This window comes from Peromyscus californicus, unplaced genomic scaffold (genome assembly GCF_007827085.1).
Source record: "Peromyscus californicus insignis strain IS unplaced genomic scaffold, ASM782708v3 Scaffold_18__1_contigs__length_77618521, whole genome shotgun sequence".
In the NCBI taxonomy this organism is placed as follows: Eukaryota; Metazoa; Chordata; class Mammalia; order Rodentia; family Cricetidae; genus Peromyscus; species Peromyscus californicus.
In genome coordinates this window covers 910,223-928,726 of record NW_026294480.1, presented here as the reverse complement: position 1 = coordinate 928,726, position 18,504 = coordinate 910,223, and the positions used below count along the sequence as shown (strand labels likewise).

The window sequence follows — 18,504 nt, the reverse complement described above, 5'->3', positions numbered from 1 at the left end:
GGACGCGCGTGCGTGTCTGAGCGCCCGGTTCCCAGAGGGCCGCGCGCGGCCACTTCCGCCTGCGGCTTGGGTCTCGGACGCGGTGGCCGGCGGCGGATCCGGCGAATCCCGCGGCTCCGGGTGTGGGCGGCGGGAGCATGCGGGGCGGCCGGCGGCCCGCGCGAGGCGCGTTGGTTTCCCCGCGGCGGCGGCGGCGGCGCGCGGCGGCTCTCCCGTGAGCGGCGGGCGGCTGCTGGGCGCGAGCGGCGGCGGCGGCGCCTGGCCCGCAGGCGGCGGCGGCGCCATGTGGAGCGGCCGCAGCTCCTTCACCAGCTTGGTGGTGGGCGTGTTTGTGGTGTATGTGGTGCACACCTGCTGGGTCATGTACGGTATCGTCTACACGCGTCCGTGCTCGGGCGACTCCAACTGCATCCAGCCCTATCTGGCCCGGCGGCCCAAGCTGCAGGTGAGAGTCGGGGGGGCCCCAAGAGGGCGCCTCCCGGCCGGGTGCTACCCCGTGCCCCTACTGACACTGGTCAGGGACGGGATGCGGGCCCCTGGCGTTGCCCGCTACTACCACTGATGTCACTGTCCAGTGTTCTGGTGAGGTGGCAGTGAGAGCTGGCGTTTGGGCTTCTCTGTTCTCTGCTGCCCTCTGGTTACCCCTTGGTGCCCTGTTCTGCCCTGATTATTACTGAGGTCGAGTTGCCCCACATGTGTTTCCTAATGGCACCCCAGTGGAAGTCACTGGGAGTAATCCAGCCGTATGCTTCAGGCTGCTGACCTCTGACCCTACATTACCGGTGTCACTTCCTGGTTCCAGTGGGGATTCACGACAGGTCAGCTCTACACAGCAGTGTCACACAAAAGACCATTTTGACCAAGTCCAAGCTCTCCCCCTGGGAGGTAGCCCTCAAGTTGCCTGCCCTCTCCTATAGTGATGATTTCTGTCAGGACCTTTTGGCCTTACATTCTTGTTCACTCTTTCCAGCTAAGTGTTTACACCACCACACGGTCCAGCCTTGGTGCAGAGAACAATGTGGACCTGGTCTTGAACGTAGAAGACTTTGATGTGGAGTCCAAATTTGAAAGGTGCGAATGTAGGGCAGATTGCCAGGGATGGGTTCCACAATGTCATTGATAGCATTGTGTACAGAGTGAGGATGTTCTAGAGAAGCACTCCTGACTAGGATATACGTGTAATCTTTCAAGCTGGAAGTCACAGATGATGAGTTTGTCACTTGAAAGTAGCTTTTACTGCTGTCTGATGGCAGTGTGGTTTACCATAGCCCATGTAGTCTCCCAAGGAGTAGTACATTGATTTACCTGTAGAAGTAGTTCACGTATTACTTATAAGAGGGGAAAGCGGGATAGTGGAAAGCATTATGCAGAAAGTCATAATTAAGTGACTTTTGTTTTTGTTGTTGTTGTTGTTTTTGTTTTTTTGGTTTTTCTAGACAGGGTTTCTCTGTGTAGCTTTGCGCCTTTCCTGGAACTCACAGAGATCTGCCTGCCTCTGCCTCCCGAGTGCTGGGATTAAAGGCGTGCACCACCACCACCCCGGCTACTAAGTGACCTTTTACATTGGAATAGATCATCAGTACTCAGCTGCATACAATAACTTTTGAGAATTAACATGGTTTAGCATTTGACATATGATTCTAACTTGTAAATGTTCAATAAAATTTTTTAAATGACTTGCTCATCAAATCAAGGTTCTATATTGCCCAACAGGCATTGGACTCACTAGTCACCCAGTCTTCAGTTCCCACCAGTGCATCATTGTCCAGGCTTATTAGCCTGTGACTTTAGGGCAGTTATTGATTACCAACTCCCATCCTCTTAAAACAGGGGTGGAAAGTGCTGGCACCATTTACTTTTCAGTTAGGTTTAGTTTTATAGCGGTAAATACTGCCTTCTGTTCATCACACTCATGTCAGTTGTCCAGGACAGATAGTGAAACTTTCATTTTGGAGCTTGAAGGAAGTTGTAGAAACATGAGTACTCCTGGAAATGCCCTTTCTGAGCTCCACCTCAGTGTGCATCTGCCAGAAACATGACAGCAGAGCATTGTGTGGGGTCAGCACCTGTGTGTTTGGAGTTCCTTTCGGTTCCCTGGTAGAGGCATCTCTGCTTAGGAGCTTTAGAGAAGTCCATCCCCTGTGTGTTTCTCCTTGTAGCAGTTCCCACCATGGCTTTTAAAGCAAGTCCCTTCTGAGGCTCTTGAAATGGAGGCAGGGAGTACTGTACGTTTCATAGTGCTCAGGAAACGGTTGTGTTCTAAAAAGTCATAGGCAGGTGGGTTTCATTTTTCGTATTTCTGAGCTAAAATTAGGTTGTGTAAATCTAAAGAGATGATTAACTATCATGTGTGTGTAAACAATGTGTGCCAGCATGGTGGTGCACACCTTTAATCCCAGATACTTGGAAAGCTGGAGCAGGAGGAATCTGAGTTTGAGTACTGTCTGGACTACATAATAAATTAGAATTCAACATGTACATGTTTAAAATGACTGTTCTGTTTTAGGACAGTTAATGTTTCTGTACCAAAGAAAACAAGAAACAATGGGACGCTGTACGCATATATTTTCCTACATCATGCTGGGATTCTCCCTTGGCATGATGGGAAACAGGTACACCTGATCAGTCCTCTGACTACCTACATGATCCCCAAACCAGAAGAAATTAACCTGCTCACTGGAGAGTCTGCCGCACAGGTAGGTGTCTTAACAGATCACTGTAGCAAGCTTGTGTTTCTTGTTCAGAGTTTGTATACATGTCTTACAATTGGAATACTACTGTCATACTTATCTTTCTTTCAAATAATAGCCCATGGATTTGCAGATAACTACAACAGGTTAGTGTTGGACAGTGATTCATAGCAGTCCAGCAGACTCCGTCTCTGGCTCTAGGACTGCTGCATCTTTGGGCAAGTGTGAATGCCTTCCTGGTAAGGCAGTTACACTTCAGAGCTCACCTGTACTTTCTGGTGAGAGCCATCATATATGCGCGTATGTGCATATACACACAGAGAACACACACTGTGCAGGACTGCATGACTAGGCATTTCTTCTTATGCTCATAATTCTAAATTATAGGGAGCATATAGGTACTATTTGTATTTTGTTCACTTGTAGGAAACTATGTGTAAAGAAAAAGTTACTCACAAAAGTGGTTATTCAACCAAGCAAAATGGCTCACTCCTGATATTCTAGTACTTGAGGCTGCGGTAGGAGGGTTGTCATGAGTTCCAGACCGATCTGTCCTGTAGACTAAGACTGTTGGGGGCAAGGGAATCAGTCATGGACATAGACATAAAGTAAGAAATATTCAATGTCTGTGTCCATATAGAGTAGAAGATAAGACAAAACAAGAATGATGCAACTTTGCAGGAAGCAGCCTAGAGGTTAGGAGCAGAATATAAAATACTCTTCCTAGCCAGGTGGTGGTGGCACACACCTTTAATCCCAGCACTCGGGAGGCAGAGGCAGGTGGGTCTCTTGAGTTCGAGGCCAGCTTGGTCTGCAGAGTGAGTTCAGGACAGCCAGGCTACACTGTGAAACCTTGTCTTAAAAAATAAATAAATAAATAAATAAATAAATAAACCCTCTTTCTGTTTGTTGTCCCCTGCTGTGTCTGTTTGTGGAGGGGGGCGGTGATGGGAGGATTCGTGATGAAGTGTGAGGAGCAGGCTGGTGTCCTGTATGTGACAGGTATGGAGCATCTGAAACCATTCAGTGCAAGCTGTTGCTGTTTTGGCTGGGACATGAGATGCTGTGTGACAGCTGTTCAGGAGGAAATAGGGTGGTGCTGCTTCCTGAACAAGTCATCTTGGTTTCAGATAAAGTTGATTTACCCAGAGTTTTCTCCCTGGGTTTAGTTTTATCTAGAATTAATACCCAATCCTGTGCATCTTTCAGACCATTCTTTGTTCACTTATATCTGGTTTAGTTTAGTCTCTTGGTAGTCTCTCCCCAGCTCATAGGCATGCAGGCTTGCTCTGTTAGTTCCCCAGTCCCTGATCCCTTGGCTCTGCCTCCTCAAGATCTCATAGAACCAGTTGGGAGGAAGGAGGATGTAGTCTGGGACTGACAGCTTAAGGTCACTGGAACCCCTCAACTAGGCCTCCTTTCCCACTTTTCCCAGTCTAGAGAGCCAGTGGGTTCTCAGGTGAAGGCCCTGACCTCCAGGCTGGACCCAGGTAGCATAGCTTCCATTTCTATTTATAGCAGCAGATAGAAGCAGAGAAGAAGCCATCTAATGCCCTGGACGAACCCGTCTCTCACTGGCGACCCAGGTTGACCCTGAATGTGATGGTGGATGACTTTGTCTTTGATGGGTCCTCCCTGCCTGCAGATGTGCATCGGTACATGAAGATGTAAGTCTCAAGTGGAACCCTGGGAGGGAAGCTACTCCTAGAACTGATGGCAGAGCAGGCATCTGTAGTGGGTGAGCCCAAACAGAGTATACCATGCCTTTATTCTGGACCCTGTCTGTGTTGTGAGCTGCTACAGACCCTATCCAGCTCCTTGCTTACCACCCGGAGGTTGTGATGATCAAGGTGCCTGACAGGATTGACAGAAAGAGTGAATTCCCAGCTGATGCATCTTCCTCTTTAGTCCGGGAAGAATGTCCCCTGGGCTGAAACAAAAAAGCAGAGGTTAACTGACTGCTATGTACCCTATTGCTTTTCGCTGTTCTCATGCTGCCTGGGCAGTGAAATGTTGGTTTTGTAGCTAGACTCACTTAAGTCTAAGATTTCATCTCTAGGTTGTGACCTAAATATTACTTGCCATCCTTAGTTAAGTGTGACTGTGATTGTGTTCAGAAAGCCCAGTGTTGAGATCTATCAGTGTGCCATTATGGTGTCATGTTGCTTCTGAAAATGGCTGAGAATCACTTATATTCACAACAGATAGTTTTTCTGATATTGTCAGAGGTTTCATACTTTCTTTTGTAAGTTTTGAATCTTTTTGTGTCTGGTGTTGGGGAATTAAATCAAGATTGTACATGTTAAGCAAGAACTTCATAAAATCTGATTTGTGTACATGATCCAGATTGTAAACGTTTGGTACAGAAAGGGCCAGCTCTGACCCTGTCTCCAGCCTTCCTCTCAGGCAACCTGCAGCAGTGTGTGGATAGCTTTCCAGAGGTTGTGTCCCTGCTGGTGGCTATAACTATTGTCATGCTGTGTTACCCTCTCATGCTTCTGTTTGGAAAGGCCATCTTGTGAGATTCCAGTGGCCAGGATGCAGCCAACAGTGATGCTGGGTGGGATGCTCCTGAGGTGGCCTAGTTTCTCCACATATTTAGTGCCCCAAGGGGATAAATCTGACACTGACTTTAGACTTTTGTGCTTCAAACCCCCAGGATTCAGCTTGGGAAGACAGTACACTACCTCCCCATCCTGTTCATCGACCAGCTGAGCAACCGGGTGAAAGACCTGATGGTGAGCCACACTCTCCTAGACACGGCACAAAGCTTTCCCTCAGAGTAGGGAGTGTTGCCCATGTTTGGGCCACATAGAGGTCTCAGTACCTGGCTGGGCTCTGACTTTTGTGGTGGCTGCTTGTGGGACCTTCTGATGATGGACTTTTGGGTCATTCATTAGGATCTTAGGTGGTAGTCCCACAGAGCTCCACCAGAATGGCCTGCATGCCTGCTCCTGATATGTGAGACCTGTGATGCTTCATAGTTAAGAGCTTCTTGTCTTCAGGACTAGTCCTGCTATGGAATTAGAGATTCATATCTGAACCCATCTTGAGAGGGAGCCACAACTCAGGATAGCATGGGCAATGCCAAGGTCCTGTGGAGATGAGATGGCCACTCTGGTGCCCTTGTTGTAGCAATAAAGGTGCTATTTTCTAGAGAGAATAAGGGTGTTTTGAGAGAAGAAACGTGGCTGAACTTTGGCTTTACATTATAAGGAGAATAACAGTGGTTAATAGTTAATGTCACTGCATGAGTACCATGCTCAATATTTCCTGTTGGTTGCAATAGTTGCTGCCAGGGACTGTGTCAGTGTTCTTTCACAGTGGAAGTGATTAGGGGCAGGAAAGGAGAGCTTTGACTGGGGTCACAGGTTGCAAAGATTATAGGTGGACACCTGCGCGCCTCTCCCACCATGTTTGTGAGTGCTCCCTGACAACCAGCCTTGGTCTCTCGAGCAGAAGCCAAGGCGCGGAGAACAGGGAGCTTGCCACAGGACCCCTCAGATCCTGCCCAGGCTCTGATGCTGGCTGTGGCTCAGGGTGACAGGCTCCCACTGTCCTGCACTTCCATCTGGTGCCATCTGACCTAGATGACCTGTGGGTTAGGGGCAGGCCAGTCTCTAGTAAGGAGGCCTGACTGACTTCTGACCTCCTTCTCTGACTATGTTTTTTCTTGTTTGAAGCTCAGGATTCTGGGTTCTGTGAAATGTACAGGCTGTACTTTGTAAACCTGGCACTGTCTGTAAACATACTGGAAGACCTAATAGTGCTGATTTCTTGCAAGCAATTGGGAAATTGCGTTCAGTGACTATTTTTGTGGCTGAGTATCTAGTGTTTGTATATAAGCTAGTGTCGATAGAGGCTATAGGCCAGCATCTGCAGATTGTATATTCTTTTCTGGTCCTTCTTGTTGGAACCCTTACAAGCTACAGTACCTTAAGGTACTATAGTACCTTAAGTGAACATGTAGGCAACTAGCTTCGCTGTGATACCTGTTTATGTATTGTAGATGTAACCGTCTTGTTAAATAAGAAACACAGAGCCAATGCAAAGATGAAAGCCCAAGAGGTCAGAACGATAGCTAAGAGCTAAAAACTTTACCCTTCACTGCCACTGCTGTCCTCCTCAGCAAGAGACCTACTTCCTGTGTGTATGCCTTCTTATAGACTTTCTGTTCTGCCTTCTCATTGGTTGTAAACCCAACCACATGACCTCCTTGTCACTGCCCATCTATACAGACCTCCAGGTCTTCTATGGTTGGTATTGAGATTAAAGGTGTGTGTCTCCACGCTGGCTGTATCCTTGAACACACAGAGATCTGCCTAGCTCTGCCTCCCAAGTGCTGGGATTAAAGGTGTGCACTACCACCGCCCAGCTTCTGCTATGGCTTGCTATTAGCTCTGACCCCCAGGCAACTTTATTATCATACAAATAAAATCACATTTCAGTACAAATAAAATATCACCATAGTATATCTTTTGCTTTGCCTCTTGTGAGCCCTTTCTCAGAGGAATGTCATCTTTAGGGGGCAACCTAGCCTGCTAGAGTAGTCCAACCAGCTGGCTGTCTGATGGGACCTTACAGTGGCATCCCTGGGACAAGTCTGGCCATTTAAGGGGTGTTCAGTGGCGTATCCATGCTGTGAAGAGCCCCAGCACTTAGCTGCCAAGTCCTAGGTCTGGTGACTACTTAACCCTGACACATTTCAGGTCGCCAGCTCCATTGTGTACGACCATCATGCCTTTGACACCAGCAGTGTTCACGGCAGGAGACTGGGATAGAAGGTTAGATGATGTGTTCCAACTCATGAAATGTGACACTAGTGTACATGTCCTGCACCATCATCATGGTCACACTTTACCTGCTGTGGGGTGTGAGTTCAAGTGCTGTTTCTTCATGGTTCACCTGAGAGCACTTAGGCCTGGATGCCCCTCTTGTGTACAGTCTCCTACCCTTCTAGCACAGGTCCATGGCACCTCAGCCAGGCACTCAAACCTGTTCCTTAGCTCAGCTAGTGAGCTGACCAGTTTCTAGCCAATGCTAGTTGTGAGCCTATCTCCCAGGTGTCAGGACTTGTGAGGGTAAGTCAGTAGAGCACCTGTGCTTCTCAGATCAGAGATGATATCTGGGAAAGCTCCTGTCCAAAGTTGCGCTGAATCCTGGCCATGTTCTGTGGTCCCCCTCACCTTTGGATCTCTTGGCAGGTGATAAACCGCTCCACCACTGAACTGCCACTCACTGTGTCCTACGACAAGATCTCACTGGGGCGGCTGCGCTTCTGGATCCATATGCAGGATGCCGTGTACTCCCTGCAGCAGTTCGGTGGGTGGCCCTGGGCCCTGAGCTAAGGTGGCATGGGGTGTTTGGTGATCCTAAGCCATGCTGCTCACTTCCTACTCGTCATTTATGGGGTCACTTTGGCCTTGTGGTCAAGCAGCTTACAGTGGTTCAGCTCCTTGTATTTCTTAGATTGTAACCTTAGGAACTAGCTGAGAATTGGCTTTATTCAGAACACAGTATTTTAAATGCCACAGCTCCTGTTGACTTTTTGCTCCAGATAAGATGTGAGTTTTCTACATTCAGAAGAATATTTGTGACATTGGGTAAGACTGAAATGGCTCTTCTTGAATTATAATGTGTTTTCCTTGCAGGATTTTCAGAAAAAGATGCAGATGAAGTGAAGGGAATTTTTGTAGACACCAACTTATATCTCTTAGCATTGACCTTCTTTGTTGCAGCATTTCACGTAAGCTGTCCCCTGGGTTCTTGTGGCAGGGACTAGGGGCAGACATTGGGGTGGCTCCATGGGCATTGGTATGTACAGTTGGGGTCAGGTGACCTAGATCATGGGTTCTGCACAGCCCCCAGCCTCTGTGTTGTCCCCTAATAGACTTTTCAGCTAGGAAAGTGAGCAGTCCTGTCTGTGTGTCATGTGCAGAGCACAGACGTACTAGCGAGCTCTGTGACCAATGTGCTGGGTGCAGGCAGGGTGCAAGGTAGTGAAGCATGGGTATAGTGAGCTTCCGGTACCAGTCACCCCAAAGCAAATGTAGCTTTGTAAGGATGCTTGTAGGAGGTCACACAGTGAGAGGTTGTACTGCTCTAAGTAAGGGACTGAGACCTAGGTTGGGTTACCTGGTTGGTCACACCCTAAGGTGCTCTGCCTGGGATTTGAGTCAGAGATAAATGTTTGAGAAATACATTAATGTCTCCTTCCAAGTTCCACAATTCTGACCTATGGAAAATGTGTAGGGGGGCAGGTTTGGTAGATAGTGAGCATGTCTTACTGAACCTGAGGGAGATTACTTGGTCAGTGAAAGTGATGTAAGTGACTGGAGTGTAAGCTGCTGTCCTGTCTCTTATTTACAGCTTCTTTTTGATTTCCTGGCATTTAAAAATGACATCAGTTTCTGGAAGAAGAAGAAGAGCATGATTGGAATGTCTACTAAAGCAGGTAGGAATAGTTCACCTGCCTAGTGGCTCCTTGTGAAACCTTGAACTCCTGCCTTAGCAATCTCAGCAGCCAGTGAGCATCTCTGAGTCCCATTGAGGCTATAGGCCATGGGGCACAGGCCTTCTTTGTAAGGATGTGGAGTTGGCCTGCCAGTGGAGACAGGATGCATAGTCCTGTAAGGCAGCTTGGTTGCTCATAGATTTCAATATAGCACCACACCTTCTGTCTACCATCTCCCTCCTAGCTCCAAAACGGATGCCTGAGGGTGTTGTCCCTTGCCTCAGGAGCTCTGGCTGCTGGATTTAGGGTCAGTTTTCATAGTAAATTTCTCAGTGCTTGGAGCAGTGTCCTCATCAGTGAGACCTGACTTTGCAGAATAGTTGTTTCACTACACATGATCCAGTGTGATGGTTTTGCTGTATAACAAAAGGAGCACTGACTGCTGTGGTTGCTGTGATGGTGACAGGCCTTTGAGGTAAGTGTAGGTGCAGGTATAAGGGATAGAATGGGGATGCTGCTTCAGGGGGAGCTGGATTTGACTGCCAGGATCAGCCCCCATGGATGTAAAACACAAGGCTGCCAAGACAGCCGCTCAGTGTCTGTCACCAGGCACCTATGGAGGAGAGGCCTCTTGCTTACTCTGTTAACTGTGGCCTGAAGTGTGATCCTGATTAGTCTTAACAGTAAAAACCTGGAGTCAGATATCGAGGGTGAAAGCTGAAAGATCAGAGAAGCAGAGCAGTGGCCCCTAGAAACTTATGTCTATGAATCCTCAGACCAAATGGGCAGCTGAGATCCTGTCTCCACCCGTCTTATATTCCTGTCTCCACTTCCCTAGTGTTGGGATTAAAGGCCTGCACCACCACCACCCGGCTCTGTTTCTCTTTTAGACTGGTTTAATCTAGTGTAACCCAGGGTGGCCTTCAACTCGTGATCTTCCTGCTTCCTCCTCCCAAGTGCTGGGATTAAAGGTGTGTGTCACCACTGCCTGGCCTCTATGGTTAACTAGTGGCTAGCTCCTTCCTCTGACCTCCAGGCAAGCTTTGTCAGAACACAAAATACCATACAACAGTGGCCCTGACCAGACTGTGTCTTCAAAGTCCAGCCTATGAACAAAAGCATAGCTTTGTAAAAGTACAAACTATAAAATGGTACAAAATAGGAGAGTGTAGAGTAAGGGTACAAGCAAGCACTCGGCCAGGACAGCCAACCCATTGTCTGTGACTGTCACCCAGATCTGGTACTGCGTAGACCATGCCCTCTGCCATCTGCTCCATTTTGTGGCCTCGTATTTAAAGTGCTTTCTATGAGTTGTGTCATTGGCTGGGTGGTGGTCATGCACACCTTTATTCTCATGGTGCACACCTTTAGTCCCAGCACTCGGAAGGCAGAAGCAGACAGATCTCTGAGTTCAAGACCAGCCTGATCTACAGAGTGAGTTTCAAGACAGCCAGAGCTACACAGAGAAACCCTGCCTCGAAAAAACCAAAAGAAAAAAAAAAAGAAAAGTTGCATCATTATCTGCTGTCCTTTTGTCTCCCCTGGTGCGGGGTGTGAAACCCAGAACCTTGTGCACTCTTAAGTAAAGGCCCTACTGCTAAGCTCCACACACACAGCCCACCTGATTTCTTTAATCGGGTGGCAAACGAAGAGAACTGGAGAGGAGGAGGTGACAGGTTCAAAGGTGGGTGTGGGTGTGTGCAAAGGGCGGCTGCAGTATGCCCTCACCACCTTGTATGCTCATGTCCCCAGTGCTCTGGCGTTGCTTCAGCACCGTGGTCATCTTCCTCTTCTTGCTGGATGAACAAACAAGCCTTCTGGTGCTTATCCCTGCTGGTATTGGGGCTGCCATTGAGGTGAGCCCTGGGTACCATGCTGGGTCAGGATGGGGTTTCTGTGAGGTCTGTGAACTTCAGCACTTGCTCAGCTGTTCTGAGTGCTGAAACGAGGCCCTCTGAGGACCTGCACACCTCTGGAAGCAAGTTCAGGGCGGCAGCTGCTGGGTAAGGAGGTCTCTGAGGGTACATCTTGGGACAGTAGATCTGTTGGGTAGACCCTGTGTTAACAAGTTTGATAAGGTGCTTTGAGTGAAACAGATGGATGATGTGGCTTTGGAGAAGCTCCTGGTTTGACTGGAATTCGGGATGGAACAGCCATGTGGAGAGTAATGGCACATGACTCGTTATGACCAAGCAGGGGCAGGCCCCGGGGGTCTAGTTCTCAGAGTTGGTTCTGTTGAGTACTGGCCCTTGTGGCTGTGGATGCTTGTTGAGAGATGGGCTTCATTGACACTGCAACTCAATGACTGTCCCAGTGACAGCATGAAAATCCAACTCAGGCAATGTGCTAGACCTGACCTTAGTAAATACTACTGGCACAAGGTTGCAGTAAGGATGTTGAGGAGGGCATGGATCCCCATTGAGTCCAGGATGAGGCTTAGGGCCCAGGGGGAAGACTATCTTGGTTTGGAGCAGGTATGAGTACTGGTTTCCTTGTGTTTTACCAGTGACTGCACAATCCACCTAGTGGACAGCCAAGAGTATGGTGCAGAGCTTCCCAGTCCACAAATGACCATGAGAGGTAGAGGGAACAGAAACAGTGACTAGTGGGGTGAGGGATGATGGGTGCCAGGTCTTGTCCTTCACAGTTTAGCTCCTTATCCAGCATCTCAGAATTAAATGTAGATTTCCTTTTCTCCCTCCAGCTTTGGAAAGTGAAGAAGGCATTGAAAATGACAGTGGCCTGGAGAGGCCTGAGGCCTGTGTTTCAGGTGAGACCTGTGATGACTGCCCCAGACACAGCTTTTCCTGAACAGACTCGCCAGGCTGTCATTTCTTATTGTGTCCAAGTTAGAGCTGAACCGTCTGGGGGCACTTTATCCTGTCTTTGCTGCCTAGTACAGAGCTCCCCAGCACACAGGCATATGCATGCAAAAGTGCCCCACAGCATGGGGAGACTCCTCACACAGGCTGGCTGTGCAGTTCTTGGCTGTAAGACCTCACTGATAGAGCTCATGTCAGCTTTCTGATCAGTTACTAATTCTTTCTTCACCTGATTCATCAGGAGACTGAGCGGACTCAGTAGAAGCAAAGCAAAAGGTCTGGGCCTTTATGCTGGTGAAACAGAGGCAGGAGTGGCTAGTGCCTAAGCCTAAGGCTAGGTGCAGCCAGCGTTGGCACTGAGAGCGGTGTAATGGCCCACACCATTATTGCTACAGTTCTAGCTTTGCTGTGCCGTAGTCTCCCGAGTCAGCTGACATTGTGTTAATCTTACAACAGTTTGGCACCCACAGTGAGTCTGAGAGGAAGACTGAGAAGTACGATGCCCAGGTAAGCAGTTGGGGAGCCCGTGATACCATGAGGGATTGGGCCCTTGCTACAATATGGAGGGGTTGGGGAGAGAACCTGTCCTGAGATGGGATGGAACCAGCCTGAATGGGAGTCCTGAGGGTGAACATGTGGACGAACCCTCTTCACAGGGAAGGAACAAGCTCTCAGACCACTGGTTCCTAGTTTGTCACCTGGACAGAGTTCCTGCTGTTTAGGAAATTGTTTCTACCAAACAGCTGGCTTCTCTGTTCATTCATATAGAGGCCACAGGAAGCCCTCTAGCATCCAGGTCCTAGCCTCCCCATTGCTCCTTAGGAGTGGGACATGTTGGGTTAACAGGATGTCTCTGTACAGAATGGTTTTGGTGTTTTAGTTCTAAGCTCAGCTATTTGCATTTCAGATTTTAGTGAGATGATAACAAAGAACAAAGTAGAGTAAATACAGGGCCTGTGGTGCAGTTGCAGGGTCTGTGACTTAGGTGCTTCCTTGGTTTCTCCTGGCTGAATTTGCCACTCTGATGCAGGCAGCTTGTCTGATGCATCAGGGGTGATACATCACAGTCATTGCTACCAGTGGTATGCATGCAGGTTCTCTCTTTGGAGTCTTGGCAGAATTATCATGGCCATTACACACAGTTTGCTATTACCTGAAATGTTACTGGGGTTCTGCCTTTTTTGCTTGCTCTTGTTGACATAAGTTAGATGGTGCATCTGCGGAGGTGTTTGGTGGTTGAGTTATTTAACTAGAAGCTGCCTCTGTCCCTCACAGGCCATGAAGTACTTGTCTTACCTGCTCTACCCTCTCTGTGTTGGGGGCGCTGTCTACTCACTCCTGAATATCAAGTATAAGAGGTGGGTGATGCAGAGTTTACACCCTCATCTTCCCAGCTGAAAAACCTAGCTTGATTTCTGAGCATAGGGCACATGCACCTTGGGCTCCCTGGAACTGGGGACCCTCCCACTTGGGCTGCCTAGAACTGGAGACCCTTCTCAGATGCAGCCCAGGACTTGCTTCTGCTATTCTGAAAATCAGTCCTGGGTCTTCATCTCCTCTGGGTTATGAAGAGGACAGGAACCACTGACATGCCCTTGTGCATCTCAGGTACTCAGGAAGGCTGTAGGAACCACATAGCCGACATAGGCATGTATACCTTCAACCTGGGAAGTGCAGGCTTTCCCCTACTCCATCACTGACTTTGAATACAGAGATTGGACAAAGATTGAAAAAGGAAAATGCTAACACCATGATGGTGCTTTGATCATTTAAAGAAGACTCAGGACCCTGTGTCTGGTGGAGAGATGTGTTTCTGGGGTCAGGTATTAGGATGGGTGGACAGCGTGGCCCTGGCTAGACAGGATTTCAGGGTTGAATGCTGTACATGGGTTCATATCTCCCTGGAAGTCCTGGGACTAAAATCTGTCCTTTCAGAGTGGTGTCTCCCCACATGGAGCCTACTAACATAGAGAGCTAGTCCAGCTATGCTGAGTGCTTGAGTGTCAAAGTGGTTTTTTAGAAGGGTGCTTTTTCTTCATTTTAACATTCAGCAACATGCCCTTGGCCTCAGATCCCAATTTCTTTACTTCTGTTTCAGTTGGTACTCCTGGCTCATCAACAGCTTTGTGAATGGTGAGTCTGTGTGTCTCCTCCTTGGTGATAGTGCTTATAGTAGGTGCTGCTTTACCTGTTCCTGTCCATCACTTGGTGGTACAGGCTTCTAGGATGAAAAGCTAGTTAGTCCCTTATTTTAGCACTCATACAGTGCCCAGCATTGTGGGGCTTAAGCATCGAACAAGCCTGTTCCTGAGCTTGGGTCCTTCTTCTGCTAGTCTGTTTCCTTCCCTAAAAATAGGCAACAGTAGCATTCAGATCCCATCTGACATCTCATTCCATAGACTTTCCCAGAACACCAGACCTAGAATATGGCAAGCTACCTTTTGTGGACACACTGAGAGGCTAGTCAATGCCCTGCTGCTTGTGTGTGGTTCAGAGCACATGGCCAAGTGTCAAAGCGTTGAATTCTCGTGCTTTGGGGTGTACCAGTGAGCAGCATAAAGGTCAGGCAGCCTCTCAATAAGCAGGTAGCTCTCGATGGTCATGCTTCCAGGTCTGAGTCCCAGACTTAAATCCTGGCACCTTCCCCAGTGCCTTTATGATGACCCTGGTGTCCAGCGCTTACTTGATCCTTGAAAACAAAAGTTAGCAGCAATCAGTAAAAAGTGTGCTGCTTTTCTTATTTGTCCTTGATTCTTGGTGGGTTTATTAGCCAGGAAGCTGTGACAAGGCCAGCTGAGGTCTTTTGGGAGCTGGGTGTCTCTTTATATCGCCCCAGCAGAATGGATGTTTGGTTCTTTTTCATGGATGTCTTCTGTTCCACAGGTGTCTATGCCTTTGGCTTTCTCTTCATGTTGCCCCAGCTCTTTGTCAATTACAAGGTAAGGCCAAGGTGTCTCTGCTAAGGCAATAGCCCTGTGTTCTCTGTGTTGCCTGTGACTGACCTATGGTGTCTTCCTTGTTTTAGATGAAGTCAGTGGCGCACCTGCCCTGGAAGGCCTTTACCTACAAGGTAAGCACCAGGTCCATGCTAAGAATGGCTGGAAGACCCTTTATGGGGTGCACATGAGCTCACACACACACAGACACACAGTACTTTTGGCCCTGTCCACTTTGTTAAAAAAAACTAAGACATCTTTTCAAACTTTCAAAAGCCACCAACTACACAATGAAGGTTCTCGTAGTCACAGTAAGGGAAAGTTTTGAGGGAAAGGTCACGTTCCTTTTTGGCAACATTGTCAAAACACAAATATATTTTGCTCAGTAATTCAGTGTTTGAGAACAGAGTTCTGTGTCTTCCCAGCAGAGCCTAGAACCCTTCATACAGGTTGGGTAGACTGAGCTTACAGGACACAGTTTCAGTTCTCTGAGGAGCCAGCCCCAGGGCTGCTCTGCTCTTGTTTCCCAGCTGTCTTCTTGGTTCCCAACACAGAAAGCTGCAGGTCCTTATGGTGGGCCTGGAACCCAGTGTCCTGGTGCTGCTCTGGTGCTGCACCAGATCTTCTCGCTGTTGCTGTGAATATCACAGTTACAGGTCCCGCCATCTGCTGAGGAGCAGCTCACTGACGACTTGGGTTATAAAGTGTAGGACTCCAGTTTTGTGGTGGTTTCACTGCTTCATCTGGCTTTACAGGCTTTTAACACCTTCATTGATGATGTCTTTGCCTTCATCATCACCATGCCCACGTCCCACCGGCTGGCCTGTTTCAGAGATGACGTGGTGTTCCTGGTCTACCTTTACCAGAGGTGGTGAGTGTGTACATGCAGCACCTCCCTGGCTGTAGAGCCTGCACCTGTCTGTTGTCTCAGACAGACTTGGCAGGTGGTGGCTTTTCTCTGTTGCCCAAAATAGGTTTCAGCTGTGTCTTGTAATGACAGTGCAAGATTGTCCTCAAGCACAGGTCTCCAGTGTGAGGCAGGGGTGGGGGTGCTGGTCTTTTTTTAGGCAGCATGCCCTACAGATGGAGGTCAGTGGCTCTCTCACCTGGGCCTGCACTGAACCCATTAGCAGCAGCTAGTAGCCACCAGGGCCTCAGACCAAAACAGCACATCCAAGCTACCAGCTCAGACAAGGGAAAGCCTCTAGGAGATATAGTAAAACACAAATACTTGCCTGTCCTCCTTTGCCCATCCTGGCTGGCCTGTGGCCTTTCTGTTGTGCATATGTAGCCACTGCCTGTGGGTGTGTTTAGAGTAGGTCCAGGTTTGGGGATTTCCTGGAATAAGCCTTAAAAACCAATAGAGGCTTAGGCTACCCATGTCCTCTGACCCCAGAGCCTAGGTCCATGTTGAGGAAAGGGCTTCTTTATAGAGTGTTGCCACCTCACCTCCCATCCCCCAGTAGCTACCATTGGAGGTTGCAGTTCCCCCACACACACACACCTCCATCCCCATATGATGACAGTGCTTCCTATAAGCTTTCCAAACTGGCCATCCGATACAGGATGAGCCTGTCTTCCCAAAGCTAAGTTCCTGGACTAGGATTGTTTGTCAATGCACTTGTGTGTCTGGGAAGGACTTTTGTCATAGGCACACAGTACCACACCTATGTGCTGAATGAAGTCTGGTTCTTAGGTTTTCACATCTATAATTGGTTCCCTGATACATCTGAAGATAGAAGTGAGCTTGTGGGAAACACCTGGTGCAGGGTTGTTCTGTGAGAATCCCGTCTCAAGCCAGCAGGGCCCCCTTGAAGTGGTTCCAAGTCTTTAATGCAGAGACCCAGCCCCAGGGCTTTTGATAGGAGGTGGGTTTGTTTAAAGCTAAGGTCTGGTTGTCTTTTTGTTTGTGGGGCACCAAGGAGAGCTTCAAACAGTGGACGCTGCATCCCTTCCTGCTTTGGTGTCTTCATAGAAGCAGGGCTGTGTTGCTAGGGTGGAAGGTTGCGGGATTGAAGAGCATAGCCACTATGAGCAGAGTGCTCAAAGCCAGGAATCGTCTAGAACTAGTTTTGGTAACTACCTGGATAACTTGTTACAGTTACCCACAGCAAGGCCTCTCCAGGTCCCACCCTGCTGCAGGGCTCCTGTCTTCCTTCTCTGGTTAGCCAAGCTCTCATTTCCCCAACACTGCAGAGTGCAGCACATGAGAGATAAGAGGCAGGCCCCAGACCTATGAAGGTCCCTGACTTGGAGGTGGCTCAGATTATTGGAGGATGTTATCAGAAGAGCCATGTCCTCTCAAGGACAGTAAGGGCTTGTCTTGCTAATAGTCATCCATCCCTACCATTGCAGGCTTTACCCTGTGGATAAGAGCAGGGTCAATGAATTTGGAGAGTCTTACGAGGAGCAGCCCAAGCGGAAGCCCCACCCAGACTGAGCATCTCGGCCCAGGCCCCCAGCAGCACTGCACAACACAGTTGAGTATTTCTGGGGGCTTTAGGGGAATTCCTAGACACCACATCTTCTGCGTTGCCAAATCCCTCTGAGCATTTCTCAGTATCCCTGAGCACTCTTTCTTCTCGTGTTTGGAAGGAACCATAGCACTTAGCCATACACCCCACATGAACTTGGGTCTTGGTGATGGTGCCAGCAGACAGTCACCCAAGGGTAGCTCTCAGTGCATGAGTGTCCCATGGCAGCCAGTGGACACCTGAGCACGCATGGGTAGGGAGAATGATGGATTTCCACATCAACTTGTCCAAGTGCTCCTTATGTGGATTTTACACACATGGAAAGTCGTTCTGTACAGACTCTGGGATCAAATGGCTCTTTTTCTCTTTTGTTTAAAATTTGATTGTTTAAAGCTTAATGTATGTATGTTTCTATTTTAAAATAAATTTCTTTGGCTGTGACATTTTTCTTAATCTATAATAGCATAAAAGGTACTGCAGATGTTATAAGTTAAACCTCTCTCAGAGATCAATACAAAAGAAAGGTTTGTTTCCGCATTGAAAGGAACAAATGCCCAGGGTGTTTCCCAGCTGTGGAGCCACAGATGTCCTAGGAGCTCATGTTGTCATTTAGTGGCTGGTCACAGTTGCCAGTGTTCAGGTTGGTCACATCTTTAGGAGAAATGCCATGGAGGGGAGTAGGCTGCAAAGAAGTATTTCCAAAGGCAAATGGAATGTTAGAACAGTTGAAGTATGCTCTGGTGACCTGGGGCTTGGCTGTGTCTGCAGGTTTGTGGGTAGCTGAAAACAGTTTCTTCTGCTCTTCTACAGTATTCTTCCTCCTGGGGTGCCAGGCTCTTCTCTGAGAGTTGGTCACCTGGAAGGCAACTCTAAAGTGAAACACATTCATCCTTATCTGTGCCTTTGTGGATGAGATGATTCTGGGGTAGTAAACTGAAATCCAAGTCTCAGTTATCAACCTGACTCCATGATTCAAAAGACAAACATTGGTTTCAGATAGTACCTTTAGTATTTCCAGTTAAAATGTTAATGCAGATATGCAGTCTTAGGTGTGTAGTGGGTGACAGATCCCCAGAGGTCTTTAAAGGTACTCCCAACACAGCTGTGCAGGGCACATGGCATTCAGAG

At 48.4% G+C, this 18,504-nt stretch overlaps 1 protein-coding gene across 2 annotated transcripts; it reads left to right on the top strand.

Moving 5' to 3' along the window:
- The first annotated feature begins 221 nt into the window (after positions 1–221).
- Positions 222–17,817, top strand: Clptm1l (CLPTM1 like). 2 transcript variants are annotated; one of them, XM_052742913.1, is made up of 17 exons: positions 222–445; positions 971–1,071; positions 2,507–2,696; positions 4,212–4,357; positions 5,350–5,428; positions 7,895–8,012; positions 8,342–8,436; positions 9,060–9,144; positions 10,897–11,000; positions 11,849–11,914; positions 12,423–12,473; positions 13,242–13,324; positions 14,065–14,099; positions 14,850–14,905; positions 14,992–15,036; positions 15,658–15,773; positions 17,258–17,817. In XM_052742913.1, the coding sequence occupies exons 1-17, from the start codon at positions 284–286 to the stop codon at positions 17,340–17,342; spliced, it is 1,617 nt and encodes a 538-aa protein (XP_052598873.1). In that variant the 5' UTR covers positions 222–283; the 3' UTR covers positions 17,343–17,817. The 2 variants fall into 2 exon arrangements, with proteins under 2 accessions (XP_052598873.1, XP_052598872.1); XM_052742912.1 differs by having other exon boundaries at positions 223–445; positions 4,209–4,357.
- Positions 17,818–18,504: the final 687 nt, after the last annotated feature.